Raw genomic sequence first — 22,872 nt, forward strand, 5'->3', positions numbered from 1 at the left:
ATAGGATTGATTCTTCTATTCAAACAAGTTCGTTATCAGTCAAATTAAGTGCTAAAAACATTAATCTGAAACAACAAAACCTTGCCCAAGAAAGTTCGAAATTATCAAGAAGACTATTTGAAATGGGGATTTACATCGACGATATTCAACAATGAACCTCGTCCTACATGTGTATTGTGTCACGAGACGCTATGTAATGAAATTATGAAACCATCATTAGTAAGACACTTAAAAACTAAACATCCTAAACATGAACACAAATCTTTACAATTCTTTGAACGATGTTTCAAGACATGTAATTTCTCAATCCAACAACTTAAAAAAATCCACTAAAATTAACGATAAATATTTGGAGGCATCTCTTGAGGTTGCATTCTTAATTGCAAAAGACCAAAAGCCACACACCATTGAGGAAACACTTGTAAACAATGGTAGAAATAATCCATGGAAAAGAATATGCAGATAAACTAAAATGTATTCCCTTATCAGCAAATACTATTGGTAGACGTATAGAAATCATTGCAGATAATTTAAAGAAGCAACGTATCGCAGTATCAGAAGCCATCAAACCAGAATTTCAAGAAATCATGAAAGAAATGCAAGGCCATTGTTCACATTAAATATTGTAATAAATATGTTTGTAAGCTGTTAATAATAAAAATAATGTGTAAAAATATCTAGCGTTTTTAATTATTATATGATGATACAAGGCATATTTCCTCTTTATAATACTTATTACAATAGATTTTTGCTCAATCAATTGGGGGTACGCGATCAAAAAAGTTTGGAGACCACTGCACTATACAACTGCGTGAAAAGAAAGTGAACTCAGACATAGTAATTCTTTCCTTCCTCTACTTTAATTAGTTCATAATTACATATGGTGGAGATCAATTTTTTAACAGGGGCAGGGAAGCTCATTATATATTCTGGCATGTGACAATTAAACGGATGTCTAACATTTCAGAAAATATAACACTGAAGGTGAGTTAGCCAACCTCATGCAGGGTTTCTTTCTTCTGTTAACTCGAATTTTTCTTCTCGCAAGTAGGAAAACCAGCAATCGCCTGGTTCCCATTAAAAATGCCTGTAACTATATCTATCACGGATAGATATAGCTACTGACGAGGTGTTATCAACAATCATTTGAAAACATTTTCTAATTTTACATCCGCACTGATTTAAATCATGCTCTTTGTAGCGAGGACGTAGTAATTAATTTCGCTGCGTTAGTATTCAAGATTAATTTGAATAAATGCGAAGCTTTCCGTTATTGTTATTCTCAAATGCATTATGTAGTAAACCTTCAAATCTCAGTTTTACCATTAACATTTGTAGTTCGTTTCCTATTTTTAAAGCATTCAACTTTGTTGTTTAATGTATAATATATCTCTTTTTTTAATATTGTTCTCCTATATCACTTGTTTATTTCATTTATAGTGTTGACCGGACTGTCTTCAATATGTGATTATAAAAATAACATAAAAAAATTATATCAAAGTAATATGTGCTGTGTGTACGAGATAGGAGTTGATGTCTACATCTGATTCGCTATTCGTTACAGTAACTTCGCATTCAGTGCTAGATAGGGGAGACGAGGGGGGGGGGATAAATAAATTTTCTATTTCTAGTAAACTGCCGATAAGCAATAATCAAAGGTAAACTTTAGCTCGTACCTAAGCCTCTCCGTTGCTTGCCTGTCGCTTTCGCCACACCTCCTGTTGGGTCAAAGTTGAAACCAATCAGAATCGAGACGCGTAGTCTGTAGTCACGTGGTCCAGTTAAAGGGCTTTAGCTTCAGCTGGTTAGCAGGGGTGGTTTCTGTCGTGTACAGTACAGCGTCGCTGTCTGGTGTGTTTTTCTGTGCCGAGTGCATTTGTGAATTCGGAGTGTCCTCTGGCGTCCCCTGTGTATTGTGTGGTGGCTAAAATGCTAAATCCTGATAAGAACTCCAATACAATGGGAACATTTAAACAACGGAAATCATTGGGTAAGTTATTAAAGCCGTGTTTTCGGATATTTCTCAGGTATTTTTGGAAAGGATTGATTTTTGAAGATCGCAGGTTTATTTTGCTGCACGTTACGCGATTGTGTGATTTGTAATCGACTGCTTACTGCCTATATGAGATCTCGTAATTGTATAGTGTAGAATGAAATTCACCTAAGAAAAAGATGAAGTAAATTCCTTATACCGATCTCTGTGTAAAGAACGTGACTTTAAATATGAGGATTAAGATGGAACTGTTCGCTGGTTGTTTTTAAAGTTAAATGTATCTTAAATCTGTTGTCTATCAGGAATTGCAAATGAAATATGCAATTAAAGTTAATTAAGAGTCAGTTTGATAATTGGATCTTTTTAATGTCTCTTAAATGAATATCGATAAAACACATGCAAGATGAAGAATACTTTTTTCTACATATAATTAGGTATTATAAAACAGGATATTTAATGCATAATTACCATTTAAATTTTTTCTTATTCTTCTTCAAACCTTGAAATGAGAAAGATCTAATTTCAAAATAACTTAGTATTTCTGGGATCAGTATATTTATTTCAGTATTTATGAAAACTGCTGAAAAGAGAACATCGAAGTGGGGGAAATACTGAATAGCAATGCTACGTAAGGGGTATTAACACTTGTATGGTAATTTGATATTAAGACTGTAAACAAAAACGCCCCCATGCGGATTATCGACTGGGATGAAATAAATAGAAAAAATCCTAATTTTTAGGAGTGAGGAGATATTTTCAAGCACATTTTGCCCTAAAAACGTTTTTTAAAAGGACTGCTGATTTATTTAATATAGATGTAACTTAATACGAGTATAATACTATCTAATATAAACTCTTCTTAAATAAAACAAACCTGCGGCATGCGTCTCATCAATTAATATGTAAATTTGCACAAATCAACTGATGACCTAGTTATGTGTCCACTGTTTTTCAACTGCTTCCTTTTTAATAATTCTGATTTTACTTGACTATAAACAGGAATGCTTCTTCGGGTTGTCTTCAAGCACACGTGTTTCGTGCAACAGGTCGGAACTATAAATTAAACCTTAAAGTAATAATACTCCGGCCAGTTTCTTCCCAGACAATTAAATTCTGTTAAGACGACAGCAACAACGCGGAATACTGGATAATTTGACAATCCGTATGCTATGATCATCCCAACGGACAAGTTCATTTCTTGTTAGCAGGGGCACCGAGAGTCGTTTAAGGTTTGACTGAGTTCTTTCGGCAGAAGAGGAAGTGAGGTAAAGTCAATGGCCACGCCGGTACTACCGCTTCGTTATTGGAATTTCACGAAATATTATTTTTTTATTTATTGTAAGTGCAGAGGATATTGATATTTTGAAAACCGTGCGTAAAAATTTTTGAATGATTTTTGATTGCTGATGCAAAGCATTGTTATCCTAATATTATTAGGATAACAATGCTCAGCATCGGGATAATCATATTAGGATAATAATACATCCTAATTTTATTAATCAGATAAATACTTCATTAGGGTATTAAATTTTAGCGACGCTCATCTATAATGATAAATAGCATATTGTTAAGATGAAACTTCTTTGATTACAAAAATAAATAAAATTTAAGAGCCGTTATTTATGCAAAGGTGATAAAAAAAAAAAATACTAGTACCAAATAACGGGAGATTGTTACAAACTGTAATCAGTCTATGGTAATGAAATAAGTTATTCAAGATATTAACAGCCTTTCCAAATATAGAAAAGAATATCAGCCTTGAAGAAATCGTAAACGGCTCTCTGACATCACACTGACAGATTATTTCTTGATATCTAGTGAAAGACTAGAGTTTTTCCGTTAACACTGAAGGAGCGTTGACTATATTGCTCAGGCGGCTAGATATGGCCACTGTTTCTTTTTAAACTAAAATGCCGGGACCAAAAAAAAAAAAAAAACAGCCCAAAATCTTGTGGGATGGATGATTAGTTTGCATACTGAGTATTTACGCGCCATCATATTTCTTATTTTACCAAATCAATTTGATGCACTTTGCAGACAGAGTGGAGTTTATGCGATAGATCTAAAATACACAAGTAAGTTCATTTCGAAGAATAAACTGTTGATATCTAGATAATCCTATTTGATGGGATGCTGATGACTGTGTCAGGTTGTGAATTAATATATTTGAAATCCTATGTAAAGTCTGGGGTGAGAAAATACTATGAACTTCAGAAGATATTCTCCTTCGTTTTTGTTTGTAAAAAACGTAATCGTCACCGATCAGTCATGGGCGAAATGCATTAAATCTACGGATAACCCTTTTCAGAAGTTTATCATTTGGCACTGGTCCACTAATTCGATTTATGTTCACTGCATTTATATTTATATATTTATAAATAATATATAAATATTATATATTATTTTATTACATATAATATTATATTACAAGACTGCAGTAATATATTTATATTACTGCAGTCTTGTTTGTTGATGTTCGGGCAATATAACCAAAACATTTGTGAATAACCAACATATCGCTTATGAATTGAATTAATATTGCACAATTAGGATATTAAGTGTTTCCATGTTATACACGTTGCTGTTTCTGAAACGTAGCATCCTGTTAACATATGGAGTTCGTGAAGCTATTATTTATAGGGATTGGCTTTCTCCACGTGTGATCACATCTAGTTATATGCAAGATGATGCCCCCAAACACTACCATCCCAGTTATTCACTTCAACTCGATATATTTCGCTAGTCTTAAGGTGATATACTTTTTTTTTTTCAGACACATTCTCTGGAACTTCCACTGTAGTTTTCAGTATTGCGAGCTTCCTGAAGGATGATTTCATTGAGATTCGGTTCAGCAGACTGGATCACGAGGCTACCTAGATGAGTTTTGGTCTAATGTAGGAGACACTGCCTTCACTGACGCGTTCAGAAGGATGACTCTTACTCTTAGGTTAAGGACTTGGATTTCAAGGACATGAGAAACACTTCCTCATCCGAACTTTCAAGCAACTGTTTTTCACTCTCAGAAAGAATACGAAGATCGGAAGATGAACAGTGCTGGTGATAGCCTTAGTACTTCTCTCGTGATTTTTCCATGGAGTCAAATACGGTATGGTTGCTTGTAAATATCCTGACTAGACGATTTTTATTGCCCAGTGAGAACCATCACCCTGCTTATTGGATACCTGAAATGGTTTGAAAAAAGGATAGATTAATGGTATTCCGTAGGTAAAATTGTTATACGATCACTATATACAAGTTTCCAGAATGAACATAATCATCATTCTTAATTCTCTGTGTGCCAACATGTTGAACATTTCCTTCTCTGTGGACCTGAGAAATCGCAGTGGTTAAATCTGTGAAAAATATAGGAGCTACGTAAGTGTCGGCAACTTATCAGCCTTGCTTGATGATATTCATCAGTGCGAACTGTTCATGTTGAATTTCAATTTTTAGTACTTGTACCTTACATCTGAGAAATAATCAAGTGGAAATAGTTGAAATCTGTTCCAATGAACTTCGTTTTTGTTCACATACCGAATCTCCAAACAAGTAATATACGAGTATATACAAATAACTTGAGCCATGTCCCTAGTTTATTTGCACCGATGCAAATACTGAACAAAGTGCTGCTGCTGTTCTGTATATATTTTACGAAAATATGGATCAGTAATTAATCAATTTTGGATATTTAAAAACAAAAAAAATCTTTACGGTAAACTGCTTCATCTATTAAAATAATATTTCAGATAATCCGCATACCTACAAGTCCTTAAGAGTCACGACCTGCCCAGGTTGGTTTTGATTACCACAATTTCAGGAGATAAAGTAGTCAGTTCTATGACTAAATATATGTTACTGGAGACTTTCAGGGAGACCACATATCACCTGCACGAGCAAGCGCACCCTTTGATTAATTCAATCTACTTACACTCGCCACTTCCAAAGGCAAGTCATTCCATTCAAGACCACTTTGAGGAGAAAAATGTAATTCTCACCCCTTCATTGACTGCATACATTCTCAACTTTCATAGTATCCTCTAGAAGTTTAGAGGTCACCATCAGCTTGCTCTCTCTTTCTTCCGTTTGATAGTGTCTGCAATTAGAAATTCTCACTGCCCTTATAATCTGCATCCATAATCTACACTATCCATAAAGGATAGTGTTAAAGATGGTATTTACCGATACCATCTTTAGCACTATCCTTTCAGTACTCCCCTCAACTGTATCTGCATCACCTAGGAGACCAGATCCGTGCACAACAGTCCAGGCGAGGTGGTATCAAGGACTTATAAAGAGGCAATGACTTCATTATCCTACAATGTCAATTTTCGTTTTAGTATTGCAGTTATCCTCTGAATGTATGGTCCCAGAATTTTAACTTGCTATATACAAGATCCCTAGCCCGATCAGTTTCTTCTACCCTAATCCTACCAGGTTAGGTAGGATTAGGGTAGTTAGGGGTATCCAATGGCGTATTAGTATACTAATACGCCATTGGTTGGATATCTCGTTACACCAAAGTGCACGACTTTTACTAGTATTTGGCTGACAGCCATTTTTACATGCTGCCTACAATTGGTTGTTCAAATCTATCTGTGCATCATCAGCAAACAGCTGTATGTCACCTGTCGAATTTCCTTAATGTAAGGACTCAACAGCAATGAATCAAGGACTAATCATTCAGGTACACTACTAGTCACCTTGAGTCGTGTCGATTTTCTGATGTTATTTAGTCTTTCTCTAAGCTACTGTATAATCCAATCTCATATCCTTCAACTTATTCAACATCCTTCCATGTTTTATCCTGTTTCAATTGAGAGAGAGACTCTTTCGATTTTTTAAGCAAAGAATAAGTTTTGAATCTATATCACTATCTAAGTTCTGTTTTTTCAAAATAGGCTAACTCTCAATCAGTCTGTCATAACGAAGCTTCCATGCGTAATTTATTCTGAATTTGATCATCTCTGACAGATGGTACTTCAACTGTCGTCGGACTAGTGAAACAATCACTTTATTAGAAGTACTTAAATAAGGCCTCTTGGACTGACTTCATCTTTAAAAAAAATAGTGCAACATTATGACATCTCCGAACATTAATTTTTATGACCTGTCGATCACCTTCGAAACTCGTTCAAGTGTTTGCACGCGAACTATTTCGTATAAGGATATTTATATTCTTCCTTTTCAATAATTGACCCATTTCATCCAGCATGCAATATGAGTAATATTTCTAGAGTTAACGTTCAAACATTATGGAGAAATTCAACATCCCCCCCCCCCCCGCGAGGTTGCCGCTTTAAAACGAGGTTGTTCCGTAGAGGGCCGTAAGATAGTGAGTATACAAGAACCGAATAACACTTCAGGAAGCTTTCGGGTCAGCCAGTGAATAATCCTACCCCTGGAGAGAAAAGAATTACGGTGTGTGTGGAGGAGGCGGATTAAAATTCGTATCACTTTTTAAAAAATTTCCGCAACTTCGCAAAGAATCCATTACTGTATATTCAGTCTTCCATCGGAGAAAGGCAAACCTTCGGAAACCTTTCTGATCCACTACGATATAGACATTTATCAGAAAAGTTTTATGAGAGCTTTTTACTCGGTGGTATTCACTTCTCTCTGTAAAAGAAACCGTTTCCTAACAGTTTTGTAACGTCTCAATCACTCCTCACTTTCCAAATTACCCATTGAACTTCATCTCAGAGGTAGTATTTACGCTTGTGTGTTCTGACATCCATATAGTGTTCAACATCGAAGTGTCACCATTACCCCTCCCCCTCATTCTATCCAATTAATTTCTCTGATCTCTACCAACTATTCTGCACTTTTAATTTATTTTTCTTAAATAATATATCCAGTCCAACTATTCATAATAGCGAAATCATGCGCTTTTTTTTTCTTTCGAAGACCGATTGTAGTTACGCAAATTGTAACTGGTTTTCATCACCGTATCAGCAGGAAGAATTGTAGGGATATATGCTGTTATCAACGATGTCACAGGCCTTCCAGAATCCCAGTGAATTCTAACCGCTCTCAAACATTTTAATCTCGCTTCCTTACCAGTAATCATTAATCATTGGGTGTTAGTTCTTTTGATTTGTCTCCATTTCCTTTTTGTTTCCAATTTTTTATTGTATTTTATTTTTTATCGAACACTTGCCTTGAACGCTCAAACTATAATAGACTTGAAAACATTAATTTTACTTCAAATTCTCTTCCCTTGTCTTCAGTTCGTAAGAAACCAAAGCTCTTCCAGTAGAGAAGAGACTCGTATGTTTTTCATCGAAAAGTCCATTTTTCTAATTTTAAAACTCTAGTTGCGAATACGCATGCAAAACATAATTCTGAAAGAAAAAAAAAACTGTCCAAGTCGTAAGCAAAACGCTTTTGGTCCCGTTGCAAAAATTTATTGGCCAACTTTAATCCAACTGTACTTCTGCCTCGTCTGCGGTTGAGTTGGCTCTTATTGTATGGTTATCCACAAAGAAGCATATCTGCTGGTTTCTTGCATCTGAAATCATTCCAGATTCACGACATTTTATCTAATTTGTGAAAAACAATCAGAAAATTTTCTCCGAACTTCACACCAGAAGTCTCTTGCCGTTTCTTCGATTATTTTGAAAGTTTGTACTGTAGCGGTGAAGAAATGGATACAGACTTTTCATCAGCAGATCTTGCAGCCCACAATAAGGTAAAGGCCATGGTGGCCTTGCCTTATTGTGCAATCTGATTAAGAAATCAGATTGCTCGTTGCCTCTGAGGCATTTGATTTGATTTAGTAGTACAAAAATATATTATGCATGGTCCCACATGTGATCTGACTTCTACAACTTGGTTGCCAATTTTCTGTCTATCCCACGTTACATATGATTAAGGGATCTTTATCCACGGTCTTTCAGCTAATGCTAGGATTCAAAAAGATTTTATTCTCTTCTGTCTGTATACCAAGTATGTACTCCAGCCGATTGGATGTCCAATCCAGTTTTGCTGAGGGGGGAGGGCACGACATTCATTTGATAAACTTTAAATTACACAAATTAAAACTTGTAGAATATATAAAACTTTACAACCTTAAAGTTTGATCTTCAAACCCCCCCCCCCCCCACACACACACTTTTTTAAAATTTTTATTTGTTTTTCTTTTCAGTCCAAATTTCTGGCAACATTCTTTTAGGGATAACTAACCTCCATACTTGCTTGGTATAAGCATTAAAAGCATCGCCCCTCATCTATAACTGGCTTTAATTTACCTCCAAAGAACCAATTCTCTACAAACTACAAAGATATATTATTATCCTACTGAATACTGCTCATTTGGGATGGTGTTCCTAAAAATCTTCTCTTGTTATTGAAAAATAAGTTAATGACCCATCTCTCACCAATTCAGACATTTTCTGCAGCTTATTTTTCATGGGTATTTTCACGGACACTTCATCACACTGGTATCTTAATTTCTCGAGTTGTGCTAAAAAAAAAAAAAAAAAATAGCTCGAAGCTAATCTCCAGAACTGTCTGGATAATTTTCCTTCTGTTTAGTCTTTCATTTTTTTTTCTTGTTGCCTTAAGGAAAATATTCTATCTTCTGTATTTCTTTAAAAATATAAATCTGTAGCTCTTCAAAGCTCCAGTGTGAAATTTTTATCTGTACTTTCTATCCAATAATACTAATTTATTAGTGTGAACGACTAAAGAAGTTATCAGCAAAAATAGTTGTACTTCAACGTGCCTAAATGACGCGATGTGTTGGATGCAATCTTTCTTAGCTGATGAACGAAACGAATTGTTACTGTATTTTCCATCTGTTACTAATAATATCCATGCCAATTAAATATGGCTGAATTTCCCCGCCACCTTTTTTTATTATTATTATTAAACTACAACCATGGGGGTGGAGGGGGGATGGACACTTCTATTCCAGAAAAAGATCATAGGAAACGGGTAATGAATAAATAACACTATGCAATACCTTGTTAAAAACACATGAGGGAGAGACGGGGTAACCTTGTTGATGAAAACACCACGAGCAAAACTCACCTCTTTCCCCTCTCCGCTAAAAACAGCCTTGCAGTCTCCTTGCGGAATTTTCCATTGAATACCCGGGATTTTTCCCATGCGATCACATACACGTCACGTACCTGTTTCTTTGTTGGGGAATGGGACTGCCTGGCGTGTATCTACAGGTATTCGCTTGGAGGGAAGGGATCCTCATTAGAAATAAGAGTCATTTTAACTATGGAAATGATAAACATTGAATAGCAATCATTTTGTCATTCTAATTTAGTTTCAGAAATGAATGTTGGAACGAAAATGCAGATGTTGTATCGTGATGTTGTAAATCTTAACAGCTTGAATACGACCCTATGACTTTATTTTGGTTAACAGTTTCCGTGACTGTAGTCATTATTCTTCAACGGTGAATTTTTAATTTTTCATTGAGCCTTTTGGATATTCCCTAATTAGTCTGTTGTCGAATGAACAACTTTTGTGGAAGGCAATTTTTATGATGATCCTGCTTACAGAAAAAATAAGAAACTTATAGCACGTTAACGCCGTAAGTAGATTAAGAATTAAGCAATCCAGGAACTTCTTCACGGAGGACCTCCTAATAATCGTTCCACAATTTAGCATGGTTGCCCATTCATTCGTATAGTGAGATATCAAATTCACCTCATTCTAATCTGGTCTGCTCCCAAGTAGTGCTCAATTATTTATTTTTTTTCCCTGTTGGTTAGGTTTTTACTTGATCTCTGGCGCTCCCAAAGTTTCGATACATAAGAACTCGTCAAATTATCTAACTGAAACTGAGACTAAAAATTATTCACCTTTTTTCATAATCGTAAAATTTTGCTTGTTTATTGTGAAGTCTCATTCAAATATCGCACCCTTTTTTACTCACTGTAATTATTTTCTAATTAAGTGTATACATTCGAAATTATCCGTCTTAAATTGAAGATCCTTTTTTAATTCGAAAATAACAGCTAGAATATTTTAGTTCGCAAAACCTTTTTTTCATTATTTTATTCCAGTTCGATTTTGTAATAGGTTTCAGATACCCGCTACAAAACTATTTCTGGTGACCTAGAAAGTGGTGGGGGGGGGGCGCAAACTGCTAACACCTGCTTTAAGATTTGTAATCTAGCGATTTCTTGGTTTCTATCTATATTTTAAACTTTCCTTTCCAACATACTTGCGTGTCAACAATTTTTTTGTTTCCAATTTTTTATTTTAAACTTCGCCTCGATTCAAACATTTCTTCACTCCTTATCATATTCATTTTTAAATCTATAGATATTTTTTTTTTTAAAGTATTAGGGAAAACACAGTTCCATAGCTTCATAACCATTAAATTTCAAAATACTGTTCAGGTAACTGATATATCGAGATCTGACTCTTTTACTCCTTTTCCTCTAAATGACAGCTAAAGATCAATGACACGTAATTAATTCACTTCTGAAAGATAATATACGGAATCACTGGAGTTCATGAATTCCAAATAGTTGGTAACCTAAGCAGCTTATGCCGAAGATGTTGGCCTCTATTACCGATATTTTTGGAAACTAATCTCGGGTAAACTTAATGCTTTATTGTGTCGTTTCTTCATAAATTCTACCACCAAATTGTGGCCTTCTTAGGTGTTAATTTCTCCATACTTTTCTGTATCAAATTCCAGTTGTCTATAACATGCGGTTAACTTAAACTACTTATGAATAATGCTGAATTATGATCGAAATTAAGAAACAAAAGATGAAATTATGCTGCTTGTAATATTTGTTTTTGATATAGAAAAGAGCAAAGCTTTAATTAAATCTCGTTTATATTACAAAAACTATAACAGAAATTTCAATAATAGACATTAGATGATGATAAAATATGAAATAGTATCATTCAGAACTAATGATTTAAATATAACCAAAACGTGAAGTAAAATAAGAGCTGGAATACTTAAAGAAATTGAAGGAAACAAGGCCATTGCCCCTCTTTTCAGACAGGATTCGAATCCTCAGTGTATTTTAAATTGAAATTATCCTATACTGAAACGATATCATTTTTTATCCAATAAAACGACCAACGTGCAATTAAGACATGATACATTGACCTTAGAGTCTTATTTACTTTGGCCGTAATGTCAATCCAATCCCGACATGATCTTCATAAGATCAGCTCTATTGTCGGGTTCTTTAATTTTACCACTGATTCTAACAACTACTACAAGACCACTTTTCGAGTTCGAGAGCGTTTACCGTTATACCCGTTATACATTTTTTGTAGTATTCCTATTCATAAACATTTTAGCGATATATTTTTTTTTTTAGTTTCTAGAACTTCAAAGACACTCATGTACGGTAATAGCGTCTCTCCTTTTTTTTTTTTTTCTTAACCAGATATAAGAAAATTTACCTGCATGAAATTTTTTTTTCTGTACATCAAATTCCAGTTATTGTTTTTTTTTTCACTAGAAACTCTAGTTTGTTTCCTATTTGTCACCGTGGGGACGTGACTGTTGATATATCTGGGTAGGTTGTTTCCTAATGCTATATTTAATTTAAATGCAACAATTTTCTACTTTTTTTTTTTTTTTTTTTTTAAATTTTGCTTTAGATATGTCTACCGTTGATATGCCATAGGAATTCATCCTTGGTTATGTGCTGATCAGTTATGAACACCGTCATACATTTTTGTAACGCCACCGTAGGTTCTGATTAGAGGATGTAAATAGCATTTTGTTCATCTAATAGGATGCAGCGACGAGTACCAAAATTATTAGGATTATAGAATGTAGATTGAGGAAAGAGTGTGTGATTGTAGACATGGGAAAGGTGATAATTTAGAGGTTTAAACTTCTGAGAGGGTGTTAAAGGATATCGACTGAAATATTTCATTATATGGGAAGTGGCAAGAAGAGACGAACATCTATGGAAGATGTGAAGTTAAGAAAAGGACGAGAACTAGGTTTTTTCATAACTCAGTGAGTGAAATAGTTTGCTTTTTGAAGTAGTTTGTGCATTTCATGTGAACGAATTTTTAAGAGAAGGTATGACAGTTGGTGTAGCTGATGTACGGCTTCCCTTGATGATGAGTTTTTGACTCCCTGGAGGTCTCAGATAAGTGCCCCAAAATACTATAATAATAGAATTATCGTGATAAAATCCAAGAATTAAATAACATGGAAACGTTTGAACAGTCCTTTCTCCAGTATTATGCGATGTAATAAAATAATCAAAACTTACCTTGATGAGTTTTTGACTCCCTGGAGGTCTCAGATAAGTGCCCCAAAATACTATAATAATAGAATTATCGTGATAAAATCCAAGAATTAAATAACATGGAAACGTTTGAACAGTCCTTTCTCCAGTATTATGCGATGTAATAAAATAATCAAAACTTAGATCCACTATTAGCACTGTAACTATAGATCTGTATACCTTCTACCTTCCTTCAGTGGAGAGAAATTCCTATTGCTCTTGCAAAAACTTTTTTCCCTCCTTCCCCTTTTTGATATCCAAATTCTCAGACAAGATCAATTTCTTCTGGAGCAACCTTCTACACTCGTCCTTTCCTTGCGCAAAGCTCAAATAACCATTGTTTCAAAAATCGTTAAACCCATCCCAAAGAGTAGTTTGGCTAAAAAGAATCCCTTTTGATGGCAAGTAACCTCCTTTTTAACACGGATAGTCTTTTTCTCTTTTTATGAAGCCCTTTGCCAGAATTAGCATTTAGAAACCTGCTTCACTTTTCTATATAAACATGAGACATAAAACATGAAAATTGTGATCGTCGGAGAAACGATCACAATTTTTATTTTTCTACAACCAGAAGCCGAGGCTTCTGGTCGTAGAAAAATGAAGTTGGATAGCACAGGATACTGTGCTATCCAACTTCAGACCTCGGGGAGTCGAGAAGTCATTCTGTGACATGTCCACCACGCCGTTAGTGTGTTCTGCAAGGCATCCCTTTTTCGCATCTTCTTAATTATGTTTTCCTAATTTAAGGTCGCTATTCACTCTTGCAAAAACTTTTTTCCCTCCTTCCCCTTTTTGATATCCAAATTCTCAGACAAGATCAATTTCTTCTGGAGCAACCGTCTACACTCGTCCTTTCCTTGCGCAAAGCTCAAATAACCATTGTTTCAAAAATCGTTAAACCCATCCCAAAGAGTAGTTTGGCTAAAAAGAATCCCTTTTGATGGCATTCTTGTTTAAACAAACATTTACAGTGTTTTTGCTCAAATGTAATCCTACAAATGAATTACTTGGTTTCGCACATATGCATGTAAAGATCCTGTTAAACGAAGTTCCTTAACAGAATATTTGCTCAATCTTCTGCATTCGTAACATACTTTTTAATAGTACCTGTCATACAGGACCGTATCAGATGTGAAGCCTTCAACAGGTGATTGTCATGATTCAATATCATTCTTGCACTGGACTGCTGAGATTTGATTTGATTTAAATTCTGAATACATCCAAGTAAAAAAGAAAAATGAGTAACATATATACTTATGTAACAAAGCCAGAGTATTCGTTTAGTGCAGGATTATGTGATGACACTCTTGTATATTCATGTTTGTGCTCTATGATCAAATAAGATAACCAGAACGTTTTACATATAAGAGCTTCATAAATGGATTATCTTTTGTAATTCCAGCTGAACGTAGAACTGGTCGTCCATCACTGTTCTGATTAAACTTATCTCACTTTTGAACCTGTTTGTCCAAACATAAGGAAAATTCAACCAATTAACGTATTTGACTTAACATGTTGTTTTGAATATTTCATTTGAACTTTGACTACCTTGGCCATCTGTAATGCCCTTTTGAGTGTTTGGTGTTCGCACATTTATTTTTAGCATTTAATTGGCTGTTAAGCGCTTATTTTGTTTCAACTAACTACCTGAACAGAAATGGCTGAGTGACCCGCTGATCATTTCAATGTACTTCATCTCCAGTTCAAGGTTTCCCGCTGAACTTTCGATTAATCTTCTATTCGACTAGTATTCGCTTAATGCTTTTAATTTGCACCTTTTAGTTGTTTTTCTATATAATTCTTAGCGACTCGTTTATGCTTAACCTCGAACATATAGAAGAACTGATCTCTAATACTTTGTAGGATTCTTATTTAAACAAACATTTACAGTGTTTTTGCTCAAATGTAATCCTACAAATGAATTACTTGGTTTCGCACATATGCAAGTAAAGATCCTGTTAAACGAAGTACCTTAACAGAATATTTGCTCAATCTTCTGCATTCGTAACATACTTTTTAATAGTACCTGTCATACAGGACCGTATCAGATGTGAAGCCTTCAACAGGTGATTGTCATGATCATGACAGCTGTAGTTATGGGACACCTCCTAATGACGAATAGCTACATGACAGACGATAGTGACAATCTAGACAGGTGTTTGAGAAATATTCAGCTCAGCAGTGGTTTATTCCCTATAGTGTTAAACAGTTGGAAAACTGAAGAGGAAACAAACCAACGTTTTTGAATTGAGCTGAAACCGCAGGAAAAATATAGACTAAATGAATGGAACAAATATTTGGGCTCCTCCCATATGTGATTAGAAAAATTGTAATCATTTGTACATGACCGAAGGGTAAAAATAGGAACACTTAAAACATTTAATATCATGTGGTTTGAATATCAGACAAGGGCAAGTTTGGAAATATTTTAAACATATTGAAAGAAAAACAATTTGGGACATTCTTTCAAATCTCATCGCGGCTATTTAAATGTTTCTTTTATTGCGCATACCCATGTTTCTGAATCATAACTTGTAATGGCCAAGTACTTGATCTCATCTTTAATTCGATGTTAACTGTTTTGCAGATTCTCTGAAATTTTTTTCATTTTTTTAATTATTTAGGACGCGTAACTTGTTCTATTGATCTTTTATAACTGTTTTATCTAATAGTCTTCGCTTTTTAAATGGCTTATTTTTTTATTTAAATAAAACTGATAAAGATAATCTTGTAACCTATCGAACACCTTTTTTATGTAGCATTGCATTAAAATATTCTTATTAGCTGAGCACTTAGTTTATGGAAATTTAATAAAACAAACAATATTTTTATAGTTTGATTTTGAGGGAGAAGTGGGGGTTAAATCATTCCGTAATTTTCTGTGCAATTTATCGACAGCCTTTTTCATAAAGGCTTAATTCTTGCTTTCAATAATTGTAAGATATCTATCTACAAGAGTGTTTTCATACTTCTTCTAATAGGCTTTATTTCATTTTATTAATATGTCAGATCAGATTAGTTGTATTTTATACGAATAATAAAGTTAGCATGTGTAATATGCGGAACTAGTTTGTGATTGTATAATTACTAATCATAATTTTATTCCTCTGGCATTCAACGTATCTTTTCGTAAAAGAATTTAAGTATTTCAATTAAAAATACTGTAATCTGGCTCTACCATTTTTTATGCAAATTCATCCATATTTATTTACCTGATAACACTCGAGATTCTTACCGTACTATAGATCTCCTCCCTTAATCGATGAATAGTATTGTTTAATGAATTTTATTATTATTATACGGGCACCTCCATGGAGTCCAAAGACTCATTGTAGGAGAACCGGTCTATCATACCTCTTCTTGAACATATTAACAAAGTTCTCACAACCGACTCTGGCAACCCATTCCACTCATTCACCACTCTCCAACAAAAAACCTAGTCCTCGCACCCCTACTAACCAGAGCTTTATTTCACTTCCAGGAATGACTTCTTGTTCTGGTCCCTCTAGTCTGAAGCATTTCCCATGCATCAATCCCATAAACTCTTGAAGCAACTTAAATGTTTCTATCATATCCCCTCTTTTTCTCCTATCAACCAACTTCTGCAATCCACACACCCTCAATCTATCCTCGTAGGGAACATTCCACAGGCCACTCATCATCTTGGTCACTCGCCTCTAAATTCTCTTCGCCACTTCCTCATCCCCAAGAAACCTAGGAGACCAGACTTGAGCACAATAATCCAAATGTATCAAGGCCTTATAATTTAGTTGCAATTGTTCAGAAACTTTATTTCCTGCCTGCTTTTGATAAAATAGACTATGATTAAGTACTTATTTCTTTTTAACTATAATTTTACTATAAATTTTTATGTTTTTGTAATTATCATAACTCTTATTTACAAGTACAGTATTTTATTCAAGGGAAGAATTGCTCTTTAAATTTTTATTAAAAGCCATTTCCAGCAATTAGAATAAAAATATCTAACAGTATAAAGGGTCATGTTTTGGAATTTATAACTTAATTACTGTATAGTAAGAATAGTAATAGAAATAAGATGCGTGCCTTTTTAGTTGTTTTTACTATAAAAATCCACATTTTTTAATAGTAAAACAATGTTAAGCCGTTAATAATGTTAATTCTCAGTCGTTTTATTGAAACGGACTGAGAAGTGACAACTTTAGTTTCATAAATGAATATGACGGGGAATCCCTGTGTCATTCAGTTGTCTTTGGAATCATTTCGGCGAGTAATATGGGAAGAAATGGATGAGGAAGAAGTATGTGAAACGAAAAAACTTATTAGATATACAGTTAATATATTAATTAAAAAAGTAATGACATTTCTTTAAGAAAACTAAAGCAGTGAATCATCCTATCTTTTCGAACTTTTAATACGAATAATAGGTATCGACTTCTCCATATACCTCAAACTAAGGTGCAGCAATATAAAATGACTTCCATTGACTTATGGACATGCTATTTCCATATTATCCAAATCATTGAGACGGGAGGAGCATTTTAAGTTTCTTGGTTGAAAAGAAACTTAAAATGCTTCCTCCACTCCCTTTTTTGAGAGCAGAGCAACATAAATGTTTTGCTTTTTTTGAGGATAATAAAATCGAATATCAAAGAAGTGCTGGTAAAGGAAACAAGAAGAAAATGAGATCATATTCCATTAACGAGCATGAATAATTGCAAAATAAGAAAAAAAATAATGAATCATGATTGCCCGCCCTCAGTGAGGCAGATGTCACTCCAAAATTGTTAATATTAATACATAACAAAATTCGAATGACTACCTAAGCTTGTCCTGATGAAATATTGTCCTCATCTTCCGTAGATTTTTTAATTTCTTAAATCGTCTCAATAATGATTCTGGAAATAAATCGGTAAAGGTTAACCATATGTGTAACTTCTTACAAATTGGGTATTAAATGAAGCTCTTTTTGAAATATGTTTTGATATAATATACAGATGTCAATGTGTTCAGTATTTTCAAAGGCTCGAAAATGCAGTTTGACCAAAAGAACTAAAACTTGCAGCGATAACAATAGTTAAATGTTAGAAACTATAACTCATTTTAGGAATGTTAGTCAAGTGAGTAATATTTATTATCCAACTAGTTTCTCCGATATTTTTGCTATCGGCATCTTCAGGGATACAATTGGTAAGCGATATGAAGGTAACAGACATGTTACCTTCATATTTTTAAAGTATTTTAAAAATTGATTTTATATCAGTGCAATATCCAAATAAGCTATAAAATAGTTGATTTTGTATCAGTCAGTTATATCTGACATCAGTTTTACATTAATTTAAAATAGGCTTAATACACGAATTAATTCAATTGCTTTTTTGCAAAACATTAAATTTAAAATCAAGTGGCAGCTGAAAGTGAAGTTTGGACTGGTTGCATCAAACTTTACTAGTCATACTACATTTAATGGTATTTGTACACTACCTCATGTAGTTGAAATGCTAAATTTCCTTGTGGTCTTACGAGAATTATTTAGAATTTTGAAATGAATACATTTAAGTGATTAAAGGTATCAGTTTTATTAATTTGTTTATATACTTTAAAGATTCTAAGTATAGATTTCTTCATTCCATTATCATTCGCTCAACTATCTAAGAATATCCCCCCGCCCCATCCCCAAATGCAGTGTTTACATTATTTACAAAATATTCCTAATATTTCGAAGCCATTATCAGTTACAAATTAAGTTGCTGATTAAAATTCTATATCAAAAACGAACCATTGCGAAAATTTTTATCGTTTTACAGTTTGAATAAAAAGAAAGTTGGCAGTTCTAAATACTTGTAGAACATAGTAATCTCAAGAAGCTGGAATGCAGAAGTACGCAGTTGAATTTCGATAACTTTTTTTTTTAATAATTTCTCTGCTGAACTGAAAGTGTGTATGGAGTAAAAACTGTCTTTATTCGATAGGTTTACGACTACAAACGTGGGGATTATTCTGAATCCGTAAAATAGAATTAAAATTTTTAGGATCTTTTTTGATATTTCCAAAATTTTATTCCTGTGCGCCATGGCTGGATTGATATAGGGTTGATAGTCTAAACTGTTTAGGTGATAAAAGCGTGCTCGGTTTTTTAAATTGGAATGCTTAATGCACGAACTTTTCTAAGTGTGCAGTCTTAACATTTAAGGAGACATTTACTTAGTTTATTATTTAACTCATACTGATAATAATATTTGATTCATTGATTTCTTTATTTTCCTTTTAAAGCTATCAGGAGAGAGGAAGTGGAGGGTATCAGGATGAAGTTCCCCACCAAGATTCCAGTAAGGGTTTTTACTTTTATTCATTTCTTGTATAGTATAAATTAGACTATTTAATGATAGTATGACTCAAACCTCTATTTTGTATAAATAGGTAGTGAGCTAAAAGTTGATTGCTTTTATATAAATCAAAACAAGTCCACAACTACAGTTTTTTTTTATTTTAAAAATCTAGATTTATTCAAATAAAGCCGGTTAGAGAAAATGGCAGAGGATTACATACATGCTTAAACTGCGCACTTTGTCAAAGTTTCCATTAATTTTTTTAGAGGAAATTCTAGGTCTCGCACATGCAATAGGCTCATTTAGCCTATCACGATCAAATAGCCTGATTTCATATGAGACTACTTAATGCTGTGATAAAGTTTTTAATACCTTCTATATTTTCTATGATATTTATGTTTCCTGGACTTTTTTCGGTGATGGTGGGCATTCCAACCAAAAGCATCTTTACAGAGGCATTTTGTATACTCAATTACGGAAACATGCTTCGTAATCCGTAAATTTTATTTATGCAAACAATTTTTTGGATAAATAAAATGAGTGACGTGTAGTAAAAAAAAAAACTTTAAAGCATGTCTTCATAATAGAACAGATCAAAGTTTGCAGTATTAAAAAATCTTGCATTGTAACTTTTACTTAGTATTAATTAGGATAATACTTACTATTATCCTAATTGTGGACAAAAAAATACACTAATGAATGTAAATGAACCACTGATGTATTATTGTGAAAACATAACAGTACCTAACGTCACTTAATGAAAAAATAAATAAAACAGGCTTCGTAACGGGAATTGTAAGCATTTTTGTCGAATTTTCGTTTGAATTTTTTCTAATCAAATGAGTTCTAGAAAATTTAATGCATATTTTTTTCTAAATTTCATTCAAAGGAAGTATATAAACACAAGCTGTTTTCCCTATCTTCACTTACATGAACGTTGTTTGTAAGCAAACATTTAGTTTGATTACTGAGCAAGTATCAGACCACCTAGGTCAACATCCTGCTTCCAAGGAACATAAGTAAAATAAAATTAATTGCACATTCATTGAATAATTCGCTGAATTAAACGCAACCCAGAATTAAGGATACCGTTTAGGGATAACAGTAATTAATTTTGGACTTTAATGTCTACGCTAAAACGTTGAACTAGGAAATCGAAAAACCACTAATTGTATGTATATAATGTTGCTGCTTCTAACATGTGCTCGAAGCAAAAGTAAACTGAATAGAAGTTTCAAGAGATATTTTAATGTTCTAACCAAAGCCTTGTTGAATTAACAAGCAGATACAATTTAAGTTTTAAGAAGAGAAACATTTTTGAAATTATTTCAAAACAGTAGTTTTTCTGGGAAGATTAAAATCGGCCTTGAGCATATTCATAGTGGTTGACTATAATAAACTTATTCTGCTAAATAAGTGTAGCCCAGGAGATCTTAACTTCCGATCTAAGGATATGTTTAAATTAGATTGAATAGTAAGAACTACAGCTAGTCACGATATTTGTTAAAACTTGAATCTGGCAAATAAGTAAATAAATGTAGACCATGGCCTAGTGTTGTCGGAGCAAAATAAGTTATACATTTCACAACAAAGGCATGATAGTAATAGAGCCGATGGTGTTCGACTTGCAAAGAAGTGCTATCAGCAAATAAAGCATTACGAATCTGCTGATTACATCACATGCCAGGGAGTGGCAATATCAACTTCAACAGCGAGTCATTTTTATAAAAGCTTGTGTAGGTTAGCCAACACTAAGCATAGCTAATGTTTCCCGATGTGCCCAACAAAGCTGTTAATAATTAAATACAAACCTTCCAATGAGTGTCGCTTTGTGTTTCGTTTGATAACACTTAAACAACATTCTGCCCCCCCCACACACACATTGTTTTTGTTAGCCTTATTGCATTAGTAATTATCACAGATTCGAACAATTTTATAGCTGTGTATTAATTTTATGTTAAATTCTTTTACCTAAATCCAAACAGACGTTTATCGCAGCCCCATGATTCAATATTGCAATGGATTTCTGTCAGTGCATTCTTTTTTCCCTTACTAGCATCTACAGTAAGTTGAGAACTGTGTCACTTTCATCTGTACTTCCCTCCACCCCGAGGTGACCAGGTAAAGCACCTGGGTCCAACTGGGTCATGTCGTACTCCATGACCTACAAAGGGAATGAATTACCGTTCTGTTTCTAGTGTATACGGGGGGGGGGAGCAAATATTTTACTTTTCTACATCCACATTTAATCAGCTGCTGTAACATACTGCTTAAGCTAGCTTGATATTGCGCAACATAAAGAGAAGACGAGGAAAGTTGGTACCTTTCGGCATAACATTCCATTTCGACCACCTGGAAATACAGAATGACAAGTGGAGTGGAAAGTGCACTCGCCTTCGGGAGTGAAGAAAGGGTAGTTCCAATGAATTACTTAATTTTGTGGCTGGGGAATCAGTTTCGTTAGTATATTTTGTATGACACTCAATTTAAATTTGAAAAAGATGATTTTTCAAGTCGTCACGCTAAACCCCACGCACACACTAAGAGATTGCACATCGCATTTATTCCAATTTAAGAATGGTCGATATGAAATTATTTGGTTTTCATAAATTTTTTTACCATTTTAATTTTTATAATTTTGCTAATTTTTAAAGATAATTTTTTTTTATATTTTGACAGTTTCTAAATGCAATATTTAATTTAAAATATTTTTCATCCTTTTTTTTTTTTTTTACTGCAGTTGATTTGATTTTTTTCCTGAGAAATATTTAAATATGACTTCGTAACATAACAATAACACTCTTGTATTCCTTCTGAAAGATAAAATTCAACTATTACTTTCTTGATATCAGAATTCACTTTTACTTTATATTAAAAGAAAATTTTCTTTCAGGTAATAGTTGAAAGGTATCAAAAAGAAGTAAGCCTTCCGCTTCTGGATAAAACAAAGTTCCTTGTCCCACAAGAGCTCACAATGTCGCAATTTGTCACAATTATCAGGTAATTACATTTTAAAATGTTTTTGTAAACTTTTATTTACTACTACTTATATATAAACGGTTAACAGCTAACGTAATTTTATGGGCTATTTGACACTTAAGGAACCAATTTACGTAGGAAAGATTCTACTCTTAATCTTTTGATATTGACAAACGAGGAATGATTGTCGAATTGAATTGTGTAATCCTCAGGTGCAAAAAAAAAAAAAAGTAAAATAGATATTTGGTGAACGTCATACTGACTTAACATGCGCTTGGTATACGTTGCCATCGAATGCGTATATTCTGGTTCATTCACTTCTTGTATCCTATTCGTGTGTTTGTTTTCTGGA

The 22,872-nt window shown here is 33.8% G+C and overlaps 1 protein-coding gene across 1 annotated transcript in view; it reads left to right on the forward strand.

Annotated features, from left to right (window-relative positions):
- Nucleotides 1-1,842: 1,842 nt before the first annotated feature.
- LOC150104648 (microtubule-associated protein 1 light chain 3 gamma-like) overlaps nucleotides 1,843-22,872 on the forward strand; it is a 38,682-nt gene continuing 17,652 nt past the window's right edge. Inside the window, exons 1-3 of the mRNA XM_090395844.1 lie at nucleotides 1,843-1,990; nucleotides 19,486-19,541; nucleotides 22,435-22,541. Coding sequence (XP_090251970.1) covers nucleotides 1,930-1,990; nucleotides 19,486-19,541; nucleotides 22,435-22,541 — 224 coding nt within the window. The 5' untranslated portion in view covers nucleotides 1,843-1,929. The remainder of the gene's footprint in view (nucleotides 1,991-19,485; nucleotides 19,542-22,434; nucleotides 22,542-22,872) is intronic.

Source organism: Typopeltis vanoorti, chromosome 7, assembly GCF_054136105.1.
Source record: "Typopeltis vanoorti isolate ZY-2024b chromosome 7, IOZ_Tvanoo_1.0, whole genome shotgun sequence".
In the NCBI taxonomy this organism is placed as follows: Eukaryota; Metazoa; Arthropoda; class Arachnida; order Uropygi; family Thelyphonidae; genus Typopeltis; species Typopeltis vanoorti.